The 21,940-nt window shown below is 49.2% G+C and overlaps 1 protein-coding gene across 2 annotated transcripts in view; it reads left to right on the top strand.

Moving 5' to 3' along the window:
- KBTBD12 (kelch repeat and BTB domain containing 12) overlaps window positions 1-21,940 on the top strand; it is a 51,687-nt gene that overhangs the window by 14,066 nt on the left and 15,681 nt on the right. The window contains exons 3-5 of one of the 2 annotated variants that reach the window (XM_040246642.1): window positions 3,108-3,378; window positions 6,293-6,443; window positions 16,443-16,478. In XM_040246642.1, the coding sequence (XP_040102576.1) occupies window positions 3,108-3,378; window positions 6,293-6,443; window positions 16,443-16,456 (436 nt within the window). In that variant the 3' untranslated portion in view covers window positions 16,457-16,478. Of the gene's footprint in view, window positions 1-3,107; window positions 3,379-6,292; window positions 6,444-16,442; window positions 16,479-21,940 lie in introns of those variants that run through there. The other variant, XM_040246641.1, reaches the window with a different exon arrangement.

Here is a 21,940-nt window from a genome sequence, read left to right on the forward strand (position 1 = left end):
ACAGAGAGAGGAGAGGTCTCTCTTTAGCTGTCACCTCCTCGCATCGCAGGACCACTTCAGGCTCCAGCGGGCGCCCCTCACCCGCACATGTTGAAGGCATGTTGCTTCTGCCCAGCAGTGGGGGCGGGCATGGAAACCCCAGGCAGTGACTGCCCCTCTGGTCTCTGCCCACAGCGACAGAGCGCGTGCGGGTTCGGACCCCAGGTCCCCGGGGACAGGGAGCCTGGGTGTCCTGGGGGTAGTCTCTGGGCCCCTGACACTCGCTTCCTGTTGCTTTTCCCCTTGGAGCCTCGGGGGGGAAAAGCCTTCAATCTTTCCCGGCAACAGGGTCTTTTCTGATGAGTCAGCTCGTCATCGGGTGCCCAAAGTATCTGAGCTTCAGCTTCAGCATCGGTCCCTCAACTGCATTTTCAGGGTTGGTTTCTTTTAGGATCGACTGGGTGGGGGCCCTTGCAGTCAGGGGACTCCCGAGCCTTCTCTAACACCACAGTTCGAAAGCACTGATTCTTCGGTGCTGAGCTTTCTTTATGGTCCGACTCTTACCCGGTGCCTGCCTCCTGGAGAAGCTGTAGCTCTGACTGGCCGGCCCTTTGCCATTGTGAGAAGCGCTGCCTGGGGCTTGAATGAGGTTCCCCTGCTGCGTGAGTAGTCAAGGTCTCACAGTACTTCCTGAGGGCACCTCAGTGCCAGGCTTGTGATTTGTCGTTTCTGTTTAGTCGATCAGTGGTGTCCAAACCTGCAACCCCATGGACTGCAGCACGCCAGGCCTCCCTGTCCATCACCAACTCCCGGAGCTTGCTCAAACTCATGTCCATTGAGTCGGTGATGCCATCCAACCATCTCATGCTACATCATCCCCTTCTCCTTTGCCTTCAATCTCTCCCAGCATCAGGGTCTTTTCCAGTGGGTCAGTTCTTTGCATCAGGTGGCCAAAGTACTAGAGCTTCAGCATCAGTCCTTCCAATGAATATTCAGGACTGATTTCCTTCAGGATTGACTGGTTGGATCACCTTGCAGTCCAAGGGATTCTCAAGAGTCTTCTCCAACACACGGTTCAAAAGCATGAGTTCTTTGCTGCTCAGCCTTCTTTATGGTCCAACTCTCACATCCATACATGACCACTGGAAAAGCCATAGCTTTGACTAGATGGATCTTTGTTGGCAAAGTAACTATCTGCTTTTTAATACACTGTCTAGGTTGGTCATAGCTTTTCTTCTAAGGAGCAAATGTGTTTTAATTTCATGGCTTCAGTCACTGTTCACAGTGATTTTGAGGCCAAGAAAATAAACTCTCACTGTTTCCATTGTTTCCCCATCTATTTGCCATGAAGTGATGGGACCGGATGCCATGATCTTCGTTTTCTGAATGTTGAGCTTTAAGCCAGCTTTTTCACTCTCCTCTTTCACTTTCATCAAGAGGCTCTTTACACTCTCCTCTTTCACTTTCATCAAGAGGCTTTTTAGCTCCTCTTCACTTTCTGCCATAAGGGTGGTGTCATCTGCATATCTGAGGTTATTGATATTTCTCCCGGCAATCTTGATTCCAGCTTGTGCTTCTTCCAGCCCAGCGTTTCTCATGATGTACTCTGCATAGAAGTTAAATAAGCAGGGTGACAATATACAGCCTTGACGTACTTCTTTCCCTGTTTGGAACCAGTCTGTTGTTCCATGTCCAGTTCTAACTGTTGCTTCCTGACCTGCATACAGATTTCTCAGGAGGCAGGTCAGGGGGTCTGGGATGCCCACCTCACCAAGGGAACATCTCATGCAAAGACAGACAACAAAGGGCAGACGCGGAGCGGACCCGGGAGACGCCTGTGATGGGCGTGAGCGTCTTTGCATTTCCATGGCCGTGCGCGCGCCGTCAGCTGTTCACCTTTGCCCAGACGCTCTCCAGCTTGCCTGCACTCTGTAGTTCACTGATCTCCATGCAAATACCCTTCTTCTTGACTTAACAGAGGGAGTGGACTATTCGCTAGTCGGTTGTTTCTGTTTTTAAAGTCGCCTCCCCATCCCTTTCGTCCGTCACGCTTTGGTAGACAAGCAGCTGAGGACAGTCGTCTTTCGACCAACGGCCTCTGAAAGGGCGCCGCGTGCTTCCCCACGGTCGTTGCCTTCTTTGTGACGCGTCCGAGACAGTGAGCTTCATGGCTTCATCTGGGCGTTTTAGCTCCTCGTCCTTCGTGCAAAATGCTAAATCAATCACCAAGTCGCCTGGCAAACATGTATTCCCAACCTTCAAGGGATATATTTTTGTTCTTGGCCTCCTAAAGCATGTCTCAGAAAAACGAAAACTCAGCTTCTGAAGATTTTTTTTCCAACGTGGACTGTTCTTAAGGTCTTTATTGAGTTTGGGACAACATCGTTTCTGTTTTCTCTTTTGGCGTAATGCGTGTGGGGTCTTAGCTCCCCCACCAGGGGTGGTCCCCCAGACCCCAAAACCCATTTTCCATCCTATTGACACGCTCACCGTCTGTTTCAGGAGCCCCCGCCTGTAGACGCACGATCCTCCCTTCTCTAAAATCCCCTACAGTTCAAAGCAGTGGTGAAAATATTGTCTGTGCTGCTAGGAACTCTGGTTTCCTGCCTAAAATCAGTGAGAAGACAGCTGTCCTGAGGGTTGATAAATGCTGGCGTTCAGTTTGTGACCAGCCAGACAAACCTGAAGGAAGAGAGCAGTCTTTGGGTTGAAAAGAACAATCTTCCAATGTCCCTGTCCAACCTGAAGTAAAACATCATCCTGGGGAAGAATGTAAGAGTTGGTCTAGAACAGCTGGGGGAGAACGCCTGTATTAGGTTCAACTGTCGAATGTTTGATGCGCAATAAGTAACCTATACGTAGAAGCTGTACTCTGTATAGAACACACATAATTTTTTCACCTGTTTCCAAACAGAACCTTTGTTTTTCTTATTTGCCATATTTTTCCTGGGGTTCCCCAGGCACGACTTAGCGGTCAAACGCCACCACGTGTCACTGTCTTATATTGATGTTTCTTCCTCTCCAGTTAGAAGAACCAAAGCATGTTGTTTTTGGAAAAGAAACTTGTTTCTTTGGCAGCTTGTTTTCACACTGAATCTAATCCTGGTTCTCTCTCTGTTAATTCACAGGTACCACGATAGAGGAAACCAGTTTTGGGAGAAGTTATGCACGGCAGAATTTCGAGAGCTCTACGCTCTGGGCGCCGTCCGTAACGACCTCTATGTGATAGGAGGACAGATGAAAGTTAAGAACCAGTATCTTCTCACAAACTGTGTTGACAAGTACTCTGTGGAACAGGACACCTGGAAAAGGGTGTCTCCGCTTCCTCTGCAGCTGGCGTGCCATGCGGTTGCCACGGTGGACAATAAACTCTACGTGATTGGAGGCTGGACCCCTCAGGTTAAGAGAACTCCTGTGTGCTACGTGGCCCGGCTGCGCCGAGCCTGGCCGCTGTTGAAAATCGTTGCAGCTGTTGAATACTAAAAGAGGGTGGCTCACGTTTTTGGTAACATGCTTTGTATTTTATAGAATATTAAACAGAAGATTTTAAAGTGTGAAAGCAGCTTTGCTGTTTAGTCACTAAGTCGTGTCCGACGCTCTGTGACCCTGTGGACCGCAGCCCACCAGGCTCCTCTGCCCACAGGACTTCCCAGGCGAGAACACTGGAGGGGGTCGCCATTCCCTCCCCCAGGGGGTCTTCCTGGAGCAGGATTCAAGTCACATCTGCATTAGCAGGCGGGTTCTTAGCCACTGAGCCACTTGGGAAGCCTGAGAAAGCAGTTTAGGGGAATGAATTTTATTTTATTTTTTTAAAGTGCGTTATTCTAGACCTGACTTCACTCAGGATTTGTGCTGCGTCCCTCAGAACCCACCCATTCTTGCAGATGATGAAGGAGGCCTGTGCTGAGGGCTTATGTGTGGGAAACATCACAGCTGGAGGCAGAGAAGCGGGACCCCCAGCCCGGTTCTGTCTGCGCGTAACTCTTTGGTCTTTTTCATATAAAGCTGCTCACTCTAAGCGTAAAGTTGAAATGCTTATCTGTGATTTCACAGCCATTTTCACAAGAGGGTGCTCCCTCTGTCTCTGCTGGGCGTCAGAGGGAGAGACAGAGGCCAGGCTGAAGCTCGGCGGCAGGGCTGCAGGATGGAGGAGCCCGCGGGCCGGGGCCACAGGGGCCGCTTCTCTGCGCTTTGCTGGCCCTGCCAGCGCCTGGGGCTGTCACAGGAGTCTCACGCAGCTGCCTTCTGCACCGGCCGCCCAGTGTTTGTGGAAAGATCAGGCTCACTGCTCACCGTCCGTCCCCGTGGCGTTGTCGTCGTTGTTCAGCTGCCAAGTCATGTCTGAGTCTTTGCGACCCAAGGACTGCGGCACGCCAGGCTTCCCTGTCCTACGCCGTCTCCCGGAGCTTGCTCAAACTCGTGTCCATCGAGTCGGTGATGCCGTCCAGCCATCTCACCCTCTGCCTCCTCCTCCTCCTCCTGCCCTCCCAGCATCAGGGTCTTTCCTAATGAGTCGGCTCTCTGCTTCGAGTGGCCAAAGGACCGGAGCTTCACACGACATACACTAGTTTTATTTTCGCCTGTCTGAGTTCTCCGTTCTCCAGATTTACTTCATGATACATCAGTTGTCTGATACATCTTTTTGCAATCATTTCATGAGCTTCCATTTTGCCTTTTAGGATGTATCATACTTGTTTTTAAAATTTTAAACTTCACATTTAATACATGTTGTAAATTCACGCTATGCATTGAAAATTAACTTAGATTTAATCACAGCTAGTAGCTGAAACCTGACAGAGTATTTGTAATTAAGCTTTTTCAGAGCTATTCATTACGTAGTTAATTTTGCATGAATATGCTCCAAAGAAAAGCTTTCCTTCGATTTTTCTAGCAGTAAAGTAGAGATTAAATACTTAAATTATAAGGAAAATTAAAACAATGAAGTCAGTATTTCCTAATTTATAATGTCTTTGAACATGTGACTATTTCCTGGATAATGAAAGCCTTTGCTAATCTGTACAGAATACAATACATTAAGTTGCAAGGTAGCCTGGGGCTGTGATTGCAGTAAAGTGATTATAACCCTGAGCCAAAACTCATTGCATGACTTTCATAAGCAAGGAAATTATTTCTGTGTTGAACACCGGCACGAAAACAAAAAGCAAAAGATACCGAGTCATCTTTAGCTTGACATCTTAGAAGTTCCTACCACGTTGCAGACAGAAAATACTACTTTACCTGAAGTTTGTTACTGTTGTTGCTGGAAATTTAGGAGCAGGGAAAGCTGCAAACATCTATGTGTATTTAGCTTGTAATGTTTCTACTCATGATGTATAGACATGCATTATTATAGATACACATTTATTATAGATAGACATTATTATAGATATACATTTATTATAGATTTTTATATACATTTATATATTTTATATACATTTATTATATATTATATACATTTATTATATATTATATACATTTATTATATATTTATATACATTTACTTTATCTATATAATAAATGGGCTTCCCTGGTGGCTCAGTGGTAAAGAATCCACCTGCCTATGCAGGACACAAGGCTGACCCCTGACCCAGGAAGATCCCTGGAGAAGGAAATGGCAGCCCACTGCAGTATTCTCGCCTGGAGAATCCCATGGACAGAGGAGCCTGGTGGGCTACAGCCCATGGGATTGCAAAGAACTGGACACGACTCAGTGACTGAACAACAAATGTAACATAAATACATAAAAATAACTGCAAATAATTTCTATTAATCCATGTATCTTTAAAATTAAATTCAAACCACTCCTATACTATGGTATAAAAATACTCTCATTACTAAAACACTCAATTGGTTTTCTAGCTTTGCTCTACTTCGATTATAAAAATGTTATAAAGAAAAACGCTTTATAAATTATTAAAGTTAGTTTCTCACAAGTATTATTTAACCAACCACTATAAAGCTTGGTAAAATAAAATTACACTTTAAATAGTGTTCAATAAACTTTGGCTTGATTTTTTAAGGCTTTGCAATGCTTCATTAAAAAAAAACAAAAAAAAACGCGGTATTGTCTCCCTGCTAAAATCACAGGTTCTTTGCTAAAACCAACACTTTAGCCCCATTAGCACAGAATATAAATGCCTCCGCTATTGACAGCGTATTTATAGTCCCAAGCCTCGGGATTCGGTGTGTCTGTGAATATAAGTCACTGTATTAACCTCTATTTATCTTGGCTGTCTGCTTTGATTAATTGCACTCGTACTCACAACGATCTCTAAATGGGCTGTTATTATATTGGCTGTCATATTTCATATAGATGGATCTTCCTGACGAAGAACCTGATCGATTGAGCAACAAGCTGTTGAGATACGACCCCAGCCAAGACCAATGGACGGAGCTCGCGCCCATGAAGTACTCCAAGTACCGGTTCAGCACAGCTGTGGTCAACAGTGAGATTTATGTTTTGGGTAAGGAGAAGCTAGATGACTCCTTTTATTTTTCTCAGCCGTTTGCCTCCATGAAAATGAAATATTCTTCCTTCTCGCATCCCAGTTCAACTACACACACCGCTAGCCTCCAACGTTCTTTTATTTTCTAGAGCACAGTCAGATAAGATTACATGAAAGTCCACTGACTTCTTGATAGCAAAGTTACTTTTATTGAATTTTTCAGTCATCTGGAATCCAAGAACAGTAGTGACACATCATTATATACCCAGCAGCTAAAATGCTGTGAAAAGGCAATAAGCCTTTGGCCACCTTACGTGGGTCAAAACATAGGCTTTAACAACCAGTGGTTCTCTGCACTAATTAAAGAAACAGGCAGAGGGTAAAAAAAAAATGCCACAGGTTATGCCAGTCCTCTTCACTTTGCCTCACTCACCAGAATTCCACTACAGTGGCGTCAAACGATGTTTTATCTGAAGGCATTTGTCCCGTATCTCTGGAATGAGTGTGTGTGGTCTTGCGCTGGCCAATAGGGGTTGGTGAGCGGCTGGGTCCTTCCCACTGAGGTGGGTCCGAGCGACTCCAGAGCATCCTTGGTGCCTCCCTGTCCTTCCCAGTCCTTGCCTAAGCTGCTTCCCTCCTCCTAACGTCACCCTCTGCCAGCCTGCCTTCCCCTCCCACGGGCATGGGCAGACAGGGGCTGAGACAGGCTGAACGCACTGGTAAAATGATGCCGAATCTTTATTTCAACCCTTTCTGCAATGCTGGCCAACTGGCGAAAATAATGGGTAACAGAGAAATGGCAAAAAAAAAAAAAAAAAGAAGTATGGGCTGAAAGCAAACCAAGTCTTTGAGTAGCTTCTTTTTTTTAAAAAAAAAAGCTAAATGGAAGCCATTATCTCTTGGCTGCGTGCACAGCATGAAGCAAAATAATTAGCGTGCTGCGACATTAATAGTCGTGTGATTTTAAGAAGAAGAACACTACGCCACACGCTTCATGACCGCCTCAGTCAGGAGACTCGCTTGAGATTATAATTAAGTTTCTGCTCTGGGTAGACACTTGCTGCTTTCGTTATGACCACGCGCAGTGGCATCACCCAGTAGAGATAACATCTATGCTAGGATCAGTCTCCTGGGATCGATGTATGTGGACTCGAGGAGCACAGGGCCGTCTACTGATTGCATTAAAGCTGGAGGCAGTCGAAAGTGGGATAGAAGCGGTTGTCGATGGAAGGGCAGTGACATTCCCAGCCCCTCCCCAGTGTGAAAACACAGCCGGGCTAAATGGGAACGAAAACCGACAGTGTCGGTCTTGTAAATTGTATGGAAAGGACCAGATGGTCAATACAGAAATCAGATTGGTCATATTCTTTGCAGCTAAAGATGGAGAAGTTGTATACAGTCAGCAAAAATGAGACCTGGAACTGACTGTGGCTCAGATCGTGAACTCCTTATTGCAAAATTCAGACTTAAATTGAAGGAAGTAGGGAAAACCAGTAGGCAAATCAAGTAGGACCTAAATCACATCCCTTAAGATTATACAGTGAAAGTGATTAATAGATTCTAGGGATTAGATCTGATAGAGTGCCTGGAGAACCATGGACAGAGGTTCCTAACATTGTACAGGAGGCGGTGACCAAAACTATCCCAAAGAAAAAGAAATGCAAGGAGGCAACATGGTTATCTGAGGAGTTTTTATAAACAGCTGAGAAAAGAAGAGAAGCAAAAGGCAGAGGAGAAAGGGAAAGATATACCCAACTGAATGCAGAATTCCAAAGAATAGCAAGGAGAGACAAGAAAGCCTTCTTAAGTGATCAATGCAAAGAAATAGAGGAAAATAATAGAATGGGAAAGACTAGAGATCTCTTCAAGAAAATTAGAGATACCAAGGGAACATTTCACGCAAGATGGGCACAATAAAGGACAGAAATCGCAAGGAGCTAAGGAAGCAGACAAGATTAAGAAGAGATGCCAAGAATACCAGAACTGTGCAAAAAGGGTCTTAATGACCCAGATAACCACGATGGTATGGTCACTCACCTAGAGCCAGACATCCTGGAGTGTGAAATCAAGTGGGCCTTAGGAAGCATCACTACAAACAAAGCCAGTGGAGGTGATGGAATTCCACCTGAGCTACTTCAAATCCTAAGAGAAGATGCTGTGAAAGCGCTGCACTCAATATGCCAGCAAGTGTGGGAAACTCAGCAGCGGCCACAGGACTGGAAAAGGGCAGTTTTCATTCCAAACCCAAAGAAAGCCAATGCCAGAGAATGCTCAAACTACCGCACAGTTGCGCTCATTTCACATGCTAGCAAGGTAATCCTCAACATCCTTCAAGCTAGGCTTCAACAGTATGTGAAGCAAGAACTTTCAGATGTACAAACAGGGTTTTGAAAAGGCAGAGGAACCAGAGATCAAATTGCCAACATCCATTGGATCATAGAAAAAGCAAGAGCGTTCCAGAAAAACATCTCCTTCTGCTTCATTGACTATGCTAAAGCTTTTGACCATGTGGATCACAACAAACTGTGGAAAATTCTTAGAGAGATGGAAATACCAGACCACTTTACCTGCCTCCTGAGAAACCTGTATGCAACCGTTAGGAAAAAAGCAACAGTTAGAACCAGACATGGAACAACAGACTCGTTCAAAATTGGGAAAGGAGTACGTCTTCTGTATATTGTCACCCTGCTTATTTAACTTCTGTGCAGAGTACATCATGTGAAATGCCAGGCCAGATGAATCACAAGCCGGAATCAAGATTGCTGGGAGAAATATCAACAATCTCAGATATGCAGATGATACCACTCTCATGGCAGAAAGAGAAGAGGAGCTAAAGAGCCTTTTGATGAAGGTGAAAGAGAAGAGTGAAAAAGCTGGCTTAAAACTCAGCATTTAAAAAACGTAAGATCATGGCATCCAGTCCCATCACTTCATAGCAAACAGATGAGGGAAAAAACAGAAGCAGTGACAGATTTTATTTTCCTGGGCTCCAAAATCACTGCAGACAGTGACTGCAGCCATGAAATTTAAAGACGTTTGCTCCTTGGAAGAAAAGCTATGACAAATCTAGACAGCGTATAACAAAGCAGAGATACCACCTTGCCAACAAAGGTCCATCTAGTCAAAGCTATGCTTTTTCCAGTAATCATGTATGGACATGAGAGTTGGACCATAAAGAAGGCTGAGTGCCAAAGAATTGATGCTTTCGAACTGTGGTGCTGAAGAAGACTCTTGAGAGTCCCTTGGACAACAAGGAGATCCAGCCAGTCAATCCTAAAGGAAATCAATCCTGAATATTCAGTGGAAGGATGGATGCTGAAGCTCCAATCCTTTGGCCACCTGATGCAAAGAACTGACTCATTGGAAAAGACCCTGATGCTGGGAAAGACTGAAGAATCCTAAAGGAAATCAATCCTGAATATTCAGTGGAAGGATAGATGCTGAAGCTCCAACCCTTTGGCCACCTGATGCAAAGAACTGACTCACTGGAAAAGACTCTGATGCTGGGAAAGATTGAAGGCGGGAGGAGAAGGGGACGACAGAGGATGAGCTGGTTGGATGGCATCACCGACTCGATGGACATGAGTTTGTGTAAGCTCCAGGAGATGGTGAAGGACAGGGAAGCCTGATGTGCTGCGGTCCCTGGGGTCACAAAGAGTCAGACATGACTTAGCAACTGAGCACACACTCTTAGTTCAAGGATTGTCCATGGACCAGATGCTTCGGGGTCATCTGGAGAAGCTCAGTTTAAGATCCGTAATGGGTGGGTGTCCAGTTCTGTTTACTTTCTGAAGCTCTGAAAATGTTCATCCCACGTTAGGTCTAAACCAGCAGTCTTCCATTCCAGTGTCTTTTTTTCTGAGACTCGTCTTCAATTAGAGCCCATTTTACAAAAGGAATTGCCGTTTGTTCTTCAGTCGCTGAGTCGGACTCTTTGCAGTTCCACGGACTGTAGTCCACCAGACTCCCCTGTCCATGGTATCATCCCAGCAAGAATGCTGGAGTGGGTTGCCATTTCCTTCTCTAGGGGATCTTCCCAACCCAAGGATCGAACCCGGGTCTCTTGCATTGGCAGGCAGATTCTTTGCCGCTGGGCCACCAGGGTATAGTACAAAAAAAGAGGACGAGGTTTTCTGTGCCTTAATTCTTGGGTGCATCCAAGAAAGTGGAAAGCCTCCTAGAGTCTGTGTTCAAAGTCTCCTACTGATTCACGTTTATGGGCGTTTGCATTTTGAATCTTTGTATTGTTGTCACTCGTCCAGCACCACTTAGATGACCACATGGACAAGGTCTTTGTCTGGAAAAGGTTTATCATCTTACTTACAGGATAAACTGCCTTTAAGGGGGCGGACAGTCCAGCTTTGCAGTCCGAGTTCTCAGTAGTGCGGAAACTTCCTGGCGTTGGAAACTGAGGCAGTGTGGATAGTTACGTTTTCCAGAGAGTTGATGCCAGCGTCTGTACCATTTTACTCATTTGCTGTGTTGGGTCTTAGTTGGGCTCTCTCGTCGAGGTGTGTGGACTCTCCAGTGGCGGCCCTCGGGCTCAGCAGTTACAGCCCATGGACTTAGTTGCCCCATGACGGGCGGGACTCTAGCTCCCCGACCAGGGATGGAACCGGCATTCCCCTGCAGTGTACACTGGATTCTTTGTTTGTTTTCAGAGTTTTCAAACTTATTTTCCTTCATGTGTGATTCCGTGGTATTTATGTAAGTTTTCCATTTCATTTTTCAGATGACATTTATGCAAAACTTGGTAAGATTCTCTGAGAAATCTTGGTTCCCTTGTGGTGGTTTCTGCCCTCCATCAACACAAATCACTCCTGGGTACACGTGTGTGTGGAGCGCCAGGGAAGTTCCAATGCCAGCACCTTTAAGTGTCAAATTTTGGCCAACATTTCTAACTAGAAAAACCATTTTTTAAGTTATCACTTTCTTCTCTATCTCGTGAGAAATTACTTGGAGGGAAAGTAATAATTACTGAAGAATTACTGAATGCTAGGTGCCGTTTCCATGCACGGCCTCAGTTTCCACAATCACCTAGAAGGGAAGGCCTTTGTTTCCTTTGATCACCCAAATAGTGTGATTAAATCCGGATTCAGACCCAAATCTGTCCCATTTCAAAGCTAAATAACTTTTAAAGGTGATCGGTCATTATGAGCCCCAAAATCGCGCTCCCTGGGTGTGCGAGCCGCCCCCTGGGGTATGGAGTTCAGCGTCTGCCGGCTGCCGCGTCTCGATGGCCCTTCCTTTCCCTTTTGCTGCTGTTACGCTCTCTTCACTTCCCACTGCTGTCACGCCCGTCCATACAAGACTGTGCAAACGGCTCACCTGCACTGCGCGTGTCGGCCGTTGTGCAGACGCACAGACCGCACGGATGCGCTCCCTGGGGCCGGTCGGCCAGGCACTTTTAGCAGAGGCTCCAGGCTTTGCAGAGGAAAGTTCCGCTGCCCATCACGGCCCGCTGCTGCCTCTGTTCCAGCTTTGGTCCCGTGTTTTGGGCGTGCAGTCTGGCCTCCGTTATGTGAGGCGGACTGTTACAGAGCTGGAGCCAGAGGGACTGGGGAACCGCAGATCTAAGTACCTCAGGGAGAGAGGCAGTCGGCAGGGGCAGTCTGGGCCGTGCGATGAACGGCCGCACCTTCACTGTATTATGATTTTATAAGTCTTCTGAGTTAATCCCATCTGTACAAAGACTCCCCAAGTGTCTTCTTGGCTGAAACAAAGTTCCTTCTGCAGACAGACCCTACCCTGTAAGTTATGAACACCCTACGATTTCCCTGGTGGCTCAGATAGCAAAGCGTCTGCCTGCAATGCAGGAGACCCAGGTTCGATCCCTGGGTCTGGAAGATCCCCTGGAGAAGGGAATGGCAACCTACTCCAATATCCCTGCCTGGAGAACCCCATGGACAGAGGAGCCTGGTGGGCTGCAGTCCATGGGGTCGAAAAGAGTCGACGACTGAGCGGCTTCACTTTATGACTTCCAGCAAGTGGGTTCACTTCTCCGAGTCTGTTTTCTTCGTTCATAAACCGAGGCACTTGAGAGATGAACACCGGGCCGTGTGTTCAGGTACCAAATAAACGGCAGAGATGGTGAGTATCAGCACGGGAAGCAAGTGGGGGGAGGGAGGGCTCCCGCAACGGTCCAACGGTTAAGGCTGCTCACTTCCCATGCAGGCGGCGTGGGTTTGGTCCCTGCTCGGGGAACTAACATCCACGAGCCTCACAGCACAACCAAAGCAAGCCCAGCAAAACAACGAGAGGCGCGTGTGTGTCGGCGCCAGTCGCTCAGTCGGGTCTGACTCTGCGCCCCCCGTGGACGGTAGCCCCCCCGGCGCCCCTCTCCATGGGGTTCTCCAGGCGAGAGTGCTGGAGCGGGTCGCCATTCCCTTCTCCCGGGGATCTTCCCGACCCCGGGACGGAACCGGGTCTCCTGCATCGCAGGCGGATTCCTGACTCTCTGAGCCACCGATTTAAAACCGTGTTTTAGGAAAAGTGGCCGGGGGTGTCCTTACACTGCGGTGTCCTAACATGGCCCCAGACTCCTTCCTGTCTTCAGAAGCCTGAGGTGTTCCAGCTCCTGCCCGGCAGGTCTCTGAGCTGGCCTCGCGGCCCGGAGCGGCGGTCCTGGTGCTGGGACCGCCCGTCCCCAGGCCTTTGGAGTCAAAGGACCCCGTCTTTCTACTCTTCTCCCTCCTCCCCTCGCCGACACGCGCCCTCCTCCCGCCCTCCCCTCGCCGACACGCGCAGCGGCCCGGTGTCCATTCACACAGCCTGCCCCTGCGTGGGGGGAATACTGGCCGGGACGTCTTCCTGCTGTAGGAGCTAAAGCTGCACACATCAGAGAGCTGGGTGCTCTCCCTGGCTAATGCTGCCCCTGGAGGTTTGATTCGCGTTGTAAAGATTTAAGTTAAAATCTGCACTAAATGTTTGTTGTGAAAATGCCTATATTGGAAAACCACATCATCACAGACACCGTGAATAATTCGAATTTATGTGAAAAGGACCCCAGAAGTTATGACAGACTAGCAAAGAGTGCATTAGTAAGCTGTTGGGTGGTTGTTCCTGGAAAACTGTACGTTTCCGTCTTAACATACAAATACAGGCACTTCCCCGGGGGTCCAGTGGCTGAGCCTCTGCGCCTCCAATGCAGGCGGTCTGGGCTCGATCCCTGCTCCAGGAACTAGATCCTGTGTGCTGCAACTAAGATCTGACCTAGCCAAATAAACCAATAAATGTTTAACAATAAAATTAAAATTCAAGAAAGCATCTGTCTAGGTCGTTGCTAAAGTGATTCCACTGTTCGTGCATTTACACGTGTATTTTAGCAGCTTCCCTACATGGTAACTGGCTCTTCTGGTGGGTGACTTTCTGGAACATTTAAATAGTCTCCATGGACCTCATGAGTAAACTGCGTGCACGCTCAGTCACATCCGACTCTTTGCAACCCTGTGGACTGTAGCCCGCCAGGCTCCTCTGTCCACGGGATTCTCCAGGCAAGGATATTGGAGTGGGTTGCCTTTTCCTCCTCCAGAGAATCTTCCCAACCCAGGGATCAAACCCGAATCTCCCGCACTGCAGGCAGATTCTTTACCACTGAGCCAATGATGCCCTTGTTAAAATCTCCAGGTATTTGAAATGAGCTGATTTCCACACTGACTTTTTCCTGAGAGCTCCCTTGGGCAGCTCGTTCTCAGAAAGAGCAGGGAAGAGGCGCTGTGTCTTAACAGAACCCTTTGAAATCCTCTGAAAGGAGACTCCTGGAAGGGTGCTGCTTGAGGCCATGCATTTTAAGGTGCTTTTTTTTTTTTTTTTAAGAAAACTCTTTTGTCATTTGTACTGTGAGAATTCATTATAAGAGACAGTTAAGCTACTTTAATCCAAAATATGGCTTAATCCTCTAAAAAAGGTGTGAGTGTGCACTGTCATTTCAGAAGCAAGCATACTGTATTCAAAAGTGTAACTGTGATCCTCTAAAAAAGTTGTCAGCCCAGTAATTTTAGGTTAAGATATCCTATTGCTAGGAGAAAATGTTGTTAATTCCTTGTTTTCAAGGCTTTCAAGCCTACTTTTGCGAAGAATAAAGTAGGAAAGAAATTACATGAAGACCCTTTTGTAAAGTTTTTTTTGTGTGTGAACCGCTTTTAAACTCTTTGCCAAATGTGATACAATGCTGCCTCTGTTTTATGTTCTGATTTTTGGCTTCGAGGCATGTCGGGTCTTAGCCCCCATTACTGTTCAGTTGCTGTGTCCAACCTAGTGACCCCATGGACTGCAGCTCACCAGGCTTCCCTGTCCATCGCTATCTCCCTGAGCTTGGTCAAACTCATGTCCTTTGAGTTGATGATCCAACCATCTTGTCCTCTGTCGTCCCCTTCTCCTCCTGCCCTCAATCTTTCCCAGCATCAGGGTCTTTTCCAGTGAGTCAGCTCTTCGCATCAGGTGGCCAAAGTATTGGAGCTTCAGCTTCAGTCTTTCCAGTGAATATTCAGGGCTGATTTCCTTTAGAATGGACTGGTTGGATCTGCTTGCAGACCAAGGGACTCTCAAGAGTCTTCAACACCACAGTTCAAAAGCATCAGTTCTTCAGTGCTCAGCTTTCTTTATGGTCCAACTCTCACATCCATGCATGACCACTGGGAAAACCACAGCTTTGACGAGACGGACCTTTGTCAGCAGAATAATGTCTCAGCTTTTTAATATGCTGTCTAGGTTGGTCATAGCTTTTCCTTCCAAGGAGCAAGTGTCTTTTAATTTCATGGCTGCAGTCACCATCTGCGGTGATTTTGGAGCCCAAGAAAGTAAAATCTGTCACTGTTTCCACTTTTTACCCTTATACTTCCATGAAGTGATGGGACCAGATGCCATGATCTTAGCTCCCCGACCAGGGATCAAACCTGCACCCCCTGCATTGGAAGGTGACGTCTTAACCCCTGGACCCCAGAGAAGTCCTCTGTACACTCTTTTTAGTATAGTTTTGAGAAAGATAAAACCTTCTGGGCTCCACTTCATTAAATCCAACTCTTGACGCTCTTATAAAATACTGACAGAATGTGATACCAAGGGTTCTCTCTCGGAAAACAGTTTTTGGAGACAAAATTCAGATTTCAAAGCATCAGTTACACCTTCGAGTGCAGTATGCTTGCTTCTGCGATGACAGAGCACTTATAAATATACCTGGGGTTTTCCGCAAGTGTTTTTAAAAAGCCAAATCGGATGCCGAAGTTCCTTTAACTCGATGGGTCAGGCGAAGTCAAATACAGAAAGTGAGCCACGAGATCTATTTGTGGAAACGCCGAGACCTGTCCCGGGCCGGCCCCGGCAGCTGCGTCCCTGCCCGCCCCACCGTGGGCCCTGGGGGTCACCCCCGAACAAGCCTCCCTTCTGTGGCTGGGTTTCCTCTCTTCCCTCTGCTTTTAAGCCTCTGCGTCTAGACCAGTGCACCCTTTAGGGTCTGGCAGGACTCCACCCCTCGAGGTGGTTTGTGTGAATCGGGGGCGCGGCTCTCAGCAGGATTCTGGCCAGGCTCCCCGGACACCCAGGGGCAGAGAGCTGCCCCGCTCGTCTGGCTGTGTCTGTTCTGACCTCCGGCCTGGCTGCTCCACGTGACCAGCGCTCACAGACATCAGTTGATCGAACTGACCAGGGCAAAAAACCTCAAACAGCATCAGAGTTCCAGGCGTTGTAGGGGATTTTGCAAAGCACAGATTTTTTCACTTTCCTGTCCAGGGAGCCAGGTAATACCAAGTCTCCCCACATGGCCACAGGGGTCATTTTCACTGGGTGATGGCGCCCCTCGATGGGGGTAGTTACACAGAAGGTTCCAGCTGCTGCAGTAAATTCGTGTCAGTGAGCAGTCCAGAGGTGGATTACATTATGAGAGGACCAAGCTTCATCATTGTTCTGATTTTGCCTTTTTATGTCTTTTGATAAAATTTGAGGCAGTATTTTTTTTAATGTTTTGCAAAGTAAGCTTAACAAAAATTTTTTTAAATTTATTTTTACTTTTTTTTGCTGCAGCAAGCGGCATGTGAAATCTTAGTTTCTGCACTAGGGTTGAACCTGTTGTGCCCCCTGCGTTGGAAGCACAGAGTCTTAACCGCTGGACCACCAGGGAAGTCCCCTTGAAGCAGTTTTTTAAAAATAGTTTTTTAAAAACACCCGGGCTGTTCAATAAAATGGCAGATTCCTGGCCCTGACCTGTGGCAAATTCTGGGCTGGCAGGTCTGAAGTGGGGCCTGGGGTCTGGTCTGTGGGAAGCGCTGGGCGACTCTGGTAAGAATGCCCGCAGGGATGCAGGTGGCAAAGCTCAGATGCTGGGTGAGGAAGGGAAGAGGGGACACCGTGTTCAAGGAGGGTGTTTTATATGCTCACAACACTGACCAAGTGCCTGGTGCATGAGGCGCCCCAGCTGGTGTTTAGGAGAGACCAGAGGTGAAGGGACGGGGGACCCCCCGGCACAGTGCGTGTCCCAGGGACGCAGGTCGGGCACTGCTCGGAGCTGCTCCCCGTGTCTGTGTGTCCTCAGGGCGGGCTCGGGGTGTGCTCTGACGTCGTCCCGGGAGTCTTCTGGGCCTAGAGGTACGCTTCTTAGGCTCATGCTGGCCAAGGAAAGAAGGTGCCGTTTCAACGGCCGAAGCAGTTCAGCGGGGGTCCCAGCGCCCCCTTTATGCTGAGAGCGGACTTGAGTTCAGAGACGCACCAGCTGAAGCGGCTTCGAACCAGAGAGAAGGCTCGCCGCGTTTTCGCGCTCGGTACCCATGAGACGTCCTTCCAGGGAACCCTGTGAAGGGTTTTCGCCTTGGTGACCCGGCCGCTCACTGGGGAACTCAGAATCAGGGCTCCCAGAGGCCAGGGTGTGCCTGGGGTGCTCACGGGCGTGCCGCAGTCCACGTGACCGCAGAGTCCACGTGACTGAGCGACTGAGCTGAACTCACGTCACAGCGTAGCTCGCTGTCATCACTGATATCCTACAGACCCGGCGTCGGCAGCTCCACACTTCAGTGCGGCGGTTAGAGGGAACTTGTCCTCTGTTGGATCGATACATAATTGTAATGCTGTTTTCTAATGGTTTCTTACTTGCCTTCAGTTTCTCAAGACTGAGTTTTATGCACCAGAAAACACAAAACACACAAATAAACAAAGCCTTAAACGTGTTCTCTAGCGCCAGGAGAGACAGGAGGCAAATATCCGAAAGATGCGCACGGATTGCTTCAAAATGGCTGGAGGGCTTCCCCGGGGGCCCAGAGGTGAAGAGCCTGCCTGCCCGTGCAGGAGACCCAGCTCTGACCCCTGGGCTGGGAAGACCCCACAGGCCTCGGAGCAGCTGAGCCGGTGGGCCACAAGTGCTGAAGCTCACACACCCTGGGGCCCACGCTCCACAACGAGAGGAACCGCAACCAGAGGAAAGCCTGCCCCGCAACTAAGACCAGCACCGCTGCTGCCCCCAAGTCGCCTCAGTCGTGCCCGACTCTGTGCGACCCCATGGGCTGCAGCGCGGCCCAAAGTAAACTCATAAGATTAATTACGCACAGGAAACGAGCTAGAAGTTCACAGCGATTTTGACACTGAAAGCAGAGACTGTCAGGAGCTGCTACGGTGTGAAAGCCCCGGATGGACAGGGATGAGACCGTTACCAAGAACAGATGAGAAACGTCTGCGGACGCTGTCTGGGTCTCTGACTTGTTTGTGTTTGCAGAGGAGCGTAAGGCAAGTACACTTTCTATGCTTTGCGCTCATGAAAAGAGGTAAGTTGCTCAAACCCACACCAAAAGCAAGGATTCGTCCAGCAAAGCAAATCCGGGTGTGTTTTCATGCAGCCTGGTGTACAGAACCGTCTGTGTCTGTGGGATGCTGGGGAGCAGAGTGTTAGCTACTTCTCAGTCCTTAAGAAAACCTTGACTCTGGTATCATCAGTTCACTAAGGCAGGGATAATGTAATACATGTTTTAAAACAGCGTGAAGAGTTGAAATGGAAACATTTTAATGCTTTAAAGAAGAAGACACCTATTTTAAAACCCTGTCGTTCTGGAGACAATGCATTTTCTTCAGCTAGTTTATCCTGATTCACGTCTGTGATCATTTTTTAGATGCTCGCGTCCTTTCCCCTTTCTTGGGCAGATATAGGAATGAGCACAAATTATCACTTTCCACAAATGATTTTATTTACACACAGTCAATATGCCAGATTTGTTAAGACTTTTTTTTTTTTTTTGCTGTTCTGGGTAGCTTGTGGGATCTTAGTTCGCTGACCGGGAATCAAACCTGGGCCCCAGCTATGAAAGCGCTAGAGTCCTAACCACTGGGCTACCAGAGGAGCCCCGAGATCTTTTCTCTGCAGTAATTATTCACCACACGCCGTCAAGCCCCCTTTAGAAGACCTCAGGGAACAGAACGACGCATAGTCTCCCTACACTCTTTACATCCTGTGTGTCTGCGTTTGCGAGCTGTGGGGCACCTCTGATTAATGCATCCTTGCTTGGTCGCCGGACAGAATTATTAGTGTAAACTCAGCCTGGGTCCTGTGAGGTTACATCCAGCCAGAGTTAGGGGAGGTCAGTGACTTTCCAGGCAGGCAGACCTGGGGGCAAAGATGAGCCCAACAACAGACACCAACAAGGTCCCTATCTGCGCCGGGAGTCCTGTGTCCTTAAGCAGATCGTGTTTATAATCTGACAGGAAGTGAGCGTTCAGCTGTTTGGACTTGGGGCTTGACCAGCTCTAGAAAGCTAGTCATCACTTTGTGTTTTGACAGGAGAGTAGAAGAGGACAACGGTGCCCGCGGTGTGGGAAGGGGCTGGGCCACGCACGCACGCACTCAGCTAAGTTTTGTTACCCAACCATCTGCCCCAGTGAGGAGCGTGGGGTGCGCGGATGGGAACGAGGCACCCTTCTGCTGTCCAGTGACGTGCAGCCCAGGAAGACACACAGGAGGAGCGTCTTTATAGGAACCTAGATCTCTGTTCAGAGAGCAGCAGGCACCCGAAGGAGGGGATGGCTGCTTGCAGAGACACAACGCCTTTCTTTGGGGTGATGGCTGAGCTGAGCCTTGAAGCAGGGGTTTGTCCTCCTGGGGAGAAGAGACCCATCCAGGCGGAGACCAGCCTCCACAGAGGCCTAGAGAGGAACTACCTCACTGTTGGGGCCCAGGCTGAGCCAGCCTGGAGCACGGGGAGCCGCGAACGGGGCGGCCAGGGAGACAGGCAGGGAGAGGAGGAGTGGGCAGAGGGGTGGCTGAAAGTCAGGCGTGCCTGTGGGAGACGGACAGGCCCGAGATGGCTGGGGTCCTGCTTGAGGGTGGCGAGGTGGCAGGAGGCCTGCTCCGAGGTTCTGACCTCTGCCGGCGCTCCCTTCAGCCCCCTGCGGGCTCGGCTCCTGGACCTGCCGGGCCCTGCAGGACGCGCTGGGGAGGACAGTCAGGGCAGAAAGGAGACAGAGATGGCTCAGAATCTGGAAGAGCAGAGGGGCAAGGCGCTCAGGGGGGCCGGAGGGAAGCCCCGCGGTTGTCCGGAATCAGCCACAGATACAGCTGCAGCTTCTTTGACGCCCGGGACTTGGAGCCAGAACTTCTGTCAACCGTCTGCATTCCCACTTGGTAACTGTCAGACACTTCAGGCACTTGAGTTTCCCTCCAAAATCAAGCAGAGTCAAGCGCTAACCAGTGGAACTCGGTCTTTCCTTTCAGCTCTTTTATTCGATTTTTCCTGATCATCTGTTTGGAAGAGCAAGCAGGCTGCTGATGGACGGGCAGGGTCAGCGGGTGAGCACAGAGAGCGATGCCGCCCAGGTGGTGGGCCGGACAGTCCTGGGCGCGGCCGGGAGTTTGTGAAGGCAGGTGGCCCTGCCTTTCACCCTGTGCTGAGGGGCTTTTTTCCTTTTCTGAAAATACCCATTAGAGCCCGGCATTAACTAACGAGGGACGAGCAGTGAGTCGGGCCTTCTGGGGTTCAGGCTTCATGTCTGGAGCTCCTGAACGAGAGCAGAAGGGAAGCAGAGCCCTTCCCTGGCGGCTCAACGGCAACGAATCCGTCTGCCAGTGTGGGGCGGGGCACACGGGTTTGAATCCTGACCCGGGAAGGTGCCATAAGCCACAGGGCAACTAAGCCCGCGGGCCACAGGTACTGAATCCCGCACGCCCAAGAGCCGGTGCCCTGCGCCAAGAGACGCCACCGCGATGAGAAGCCAGTGGACACAGCTGGAGAAAAACCCATGCACAGCAATGAAGACCCAGCACAGCCATACATAAATAAATATGATTAAAGAGAGAGAGAGAGAGCAGGCAGCCTGAGAATGATGCCGCCCGGGCATTATACTGTCAGGAAGACACTGCACCCACATGTGAGTCAGAGCAGCCCCTCCACCCCGACCTGAGGCGGCCTCACTCCCGGACGCCCCCCCATCAAACAGGATCCTCCCGCCTGTCTCCCATGGGGCCACCTGACCATTCCCACCCCCCGAAACGCTTGACCTGATGCGCCGTGTCAGGGAGCCCATCTCCCCGCCCAGAGGTTCAGCTGATTGCTCAGCCCTTCAGCCTCCAATCGCCTCCATCCAACCTCGAAGGAAGCATTTAAGAGATTCGCCCCTTCAGTCAGTAAGCCCTTAATCACAGACAGGCAGATAATTAAGTTGTGAGCAAGCAAACCAAAGACTTCAGCGGCTCCCGTGAACACCGGCTTCCTAACACAGCGTCCTGGAACACGGAGGAGGCGGGATGGCCATCCCCCCGGACCTGCTGCACGCTGGCTGCTTGCTCTCGCGGGTGCGTGGGAAGAAATCAAACTCCTGTCCTAGCGGTGATAGTTGGGTTTGCAACACTCGTCTGCTCCTCCTCACCACTCTCCTCCTTCACGTGTAAGTTAATCTTTGCAACACGAAACTGAAATTATTATCCAAAACTTACAGATGAGCAATTTGAGACTTAGAGAAATTATACTGTCTGCCATGGGGGGACCTGGGCTCCGTCCCTGGGTGGGGAAGATACCTTGGAGGAGGGTGTGGCAGCCCACTCCAGGATTCCTGCCTGGAGACTCCCATGGACAGAGGAGCCTGGCGGGCTACGGTCTATGCGGTTGCAAAGAGTAAGAAACGGCTGAGCAAGCAACGCTTTCCCATTCATTTTCTGTTTTCAAAAGCACACAGATTTTTTCCAAGGCCCATAGGAGCCGGCAGCAGTGAATATATTTATTAAAGCTTGCTAAGGGACTTCCCTGGGAGTCCGGGGGCTAAGACTCCTAGCTCCCAATGCAGGAGACATGGGTTCAATGCTTGATCAGGGGACACGGTCTCATATGCTGCAACTGAGAGCTAAAACCACCAAATAAATAAATATTTTTAAAAAAAAGAGCTTCTTCAGCCACGGAAGCAACTCTGGGAGCTTGTCAGAAGTGCTCCAAAATCACCCCTCCTTTGGGGTCCAGCCCAGAGCAGGGCAGAATAAGCTCCTGATGGCAGCCTGCAGGGGAGGGACACAGGAGCAACCCCCGCGCTGCGGTCAAGGCCCCGTGGACAGTCAGGGA

This window comes from Oryx dammah, unplaced genomic scaffold, assembly GCF_014754425.2.
Source record: "Oryx dammah isolate SB20612 unplaced genomic scaffold, SCBI_Odam_1.1 HiC_scaffold_9, whole genome shotgun sequence".
Taxonomy (NCBI): domain Eukaryota; kingdom Metazoa; phylum Chordata; class Mammalia; order Artiodactyla; family Bovidae; genus Oryx; species Oryx dammah.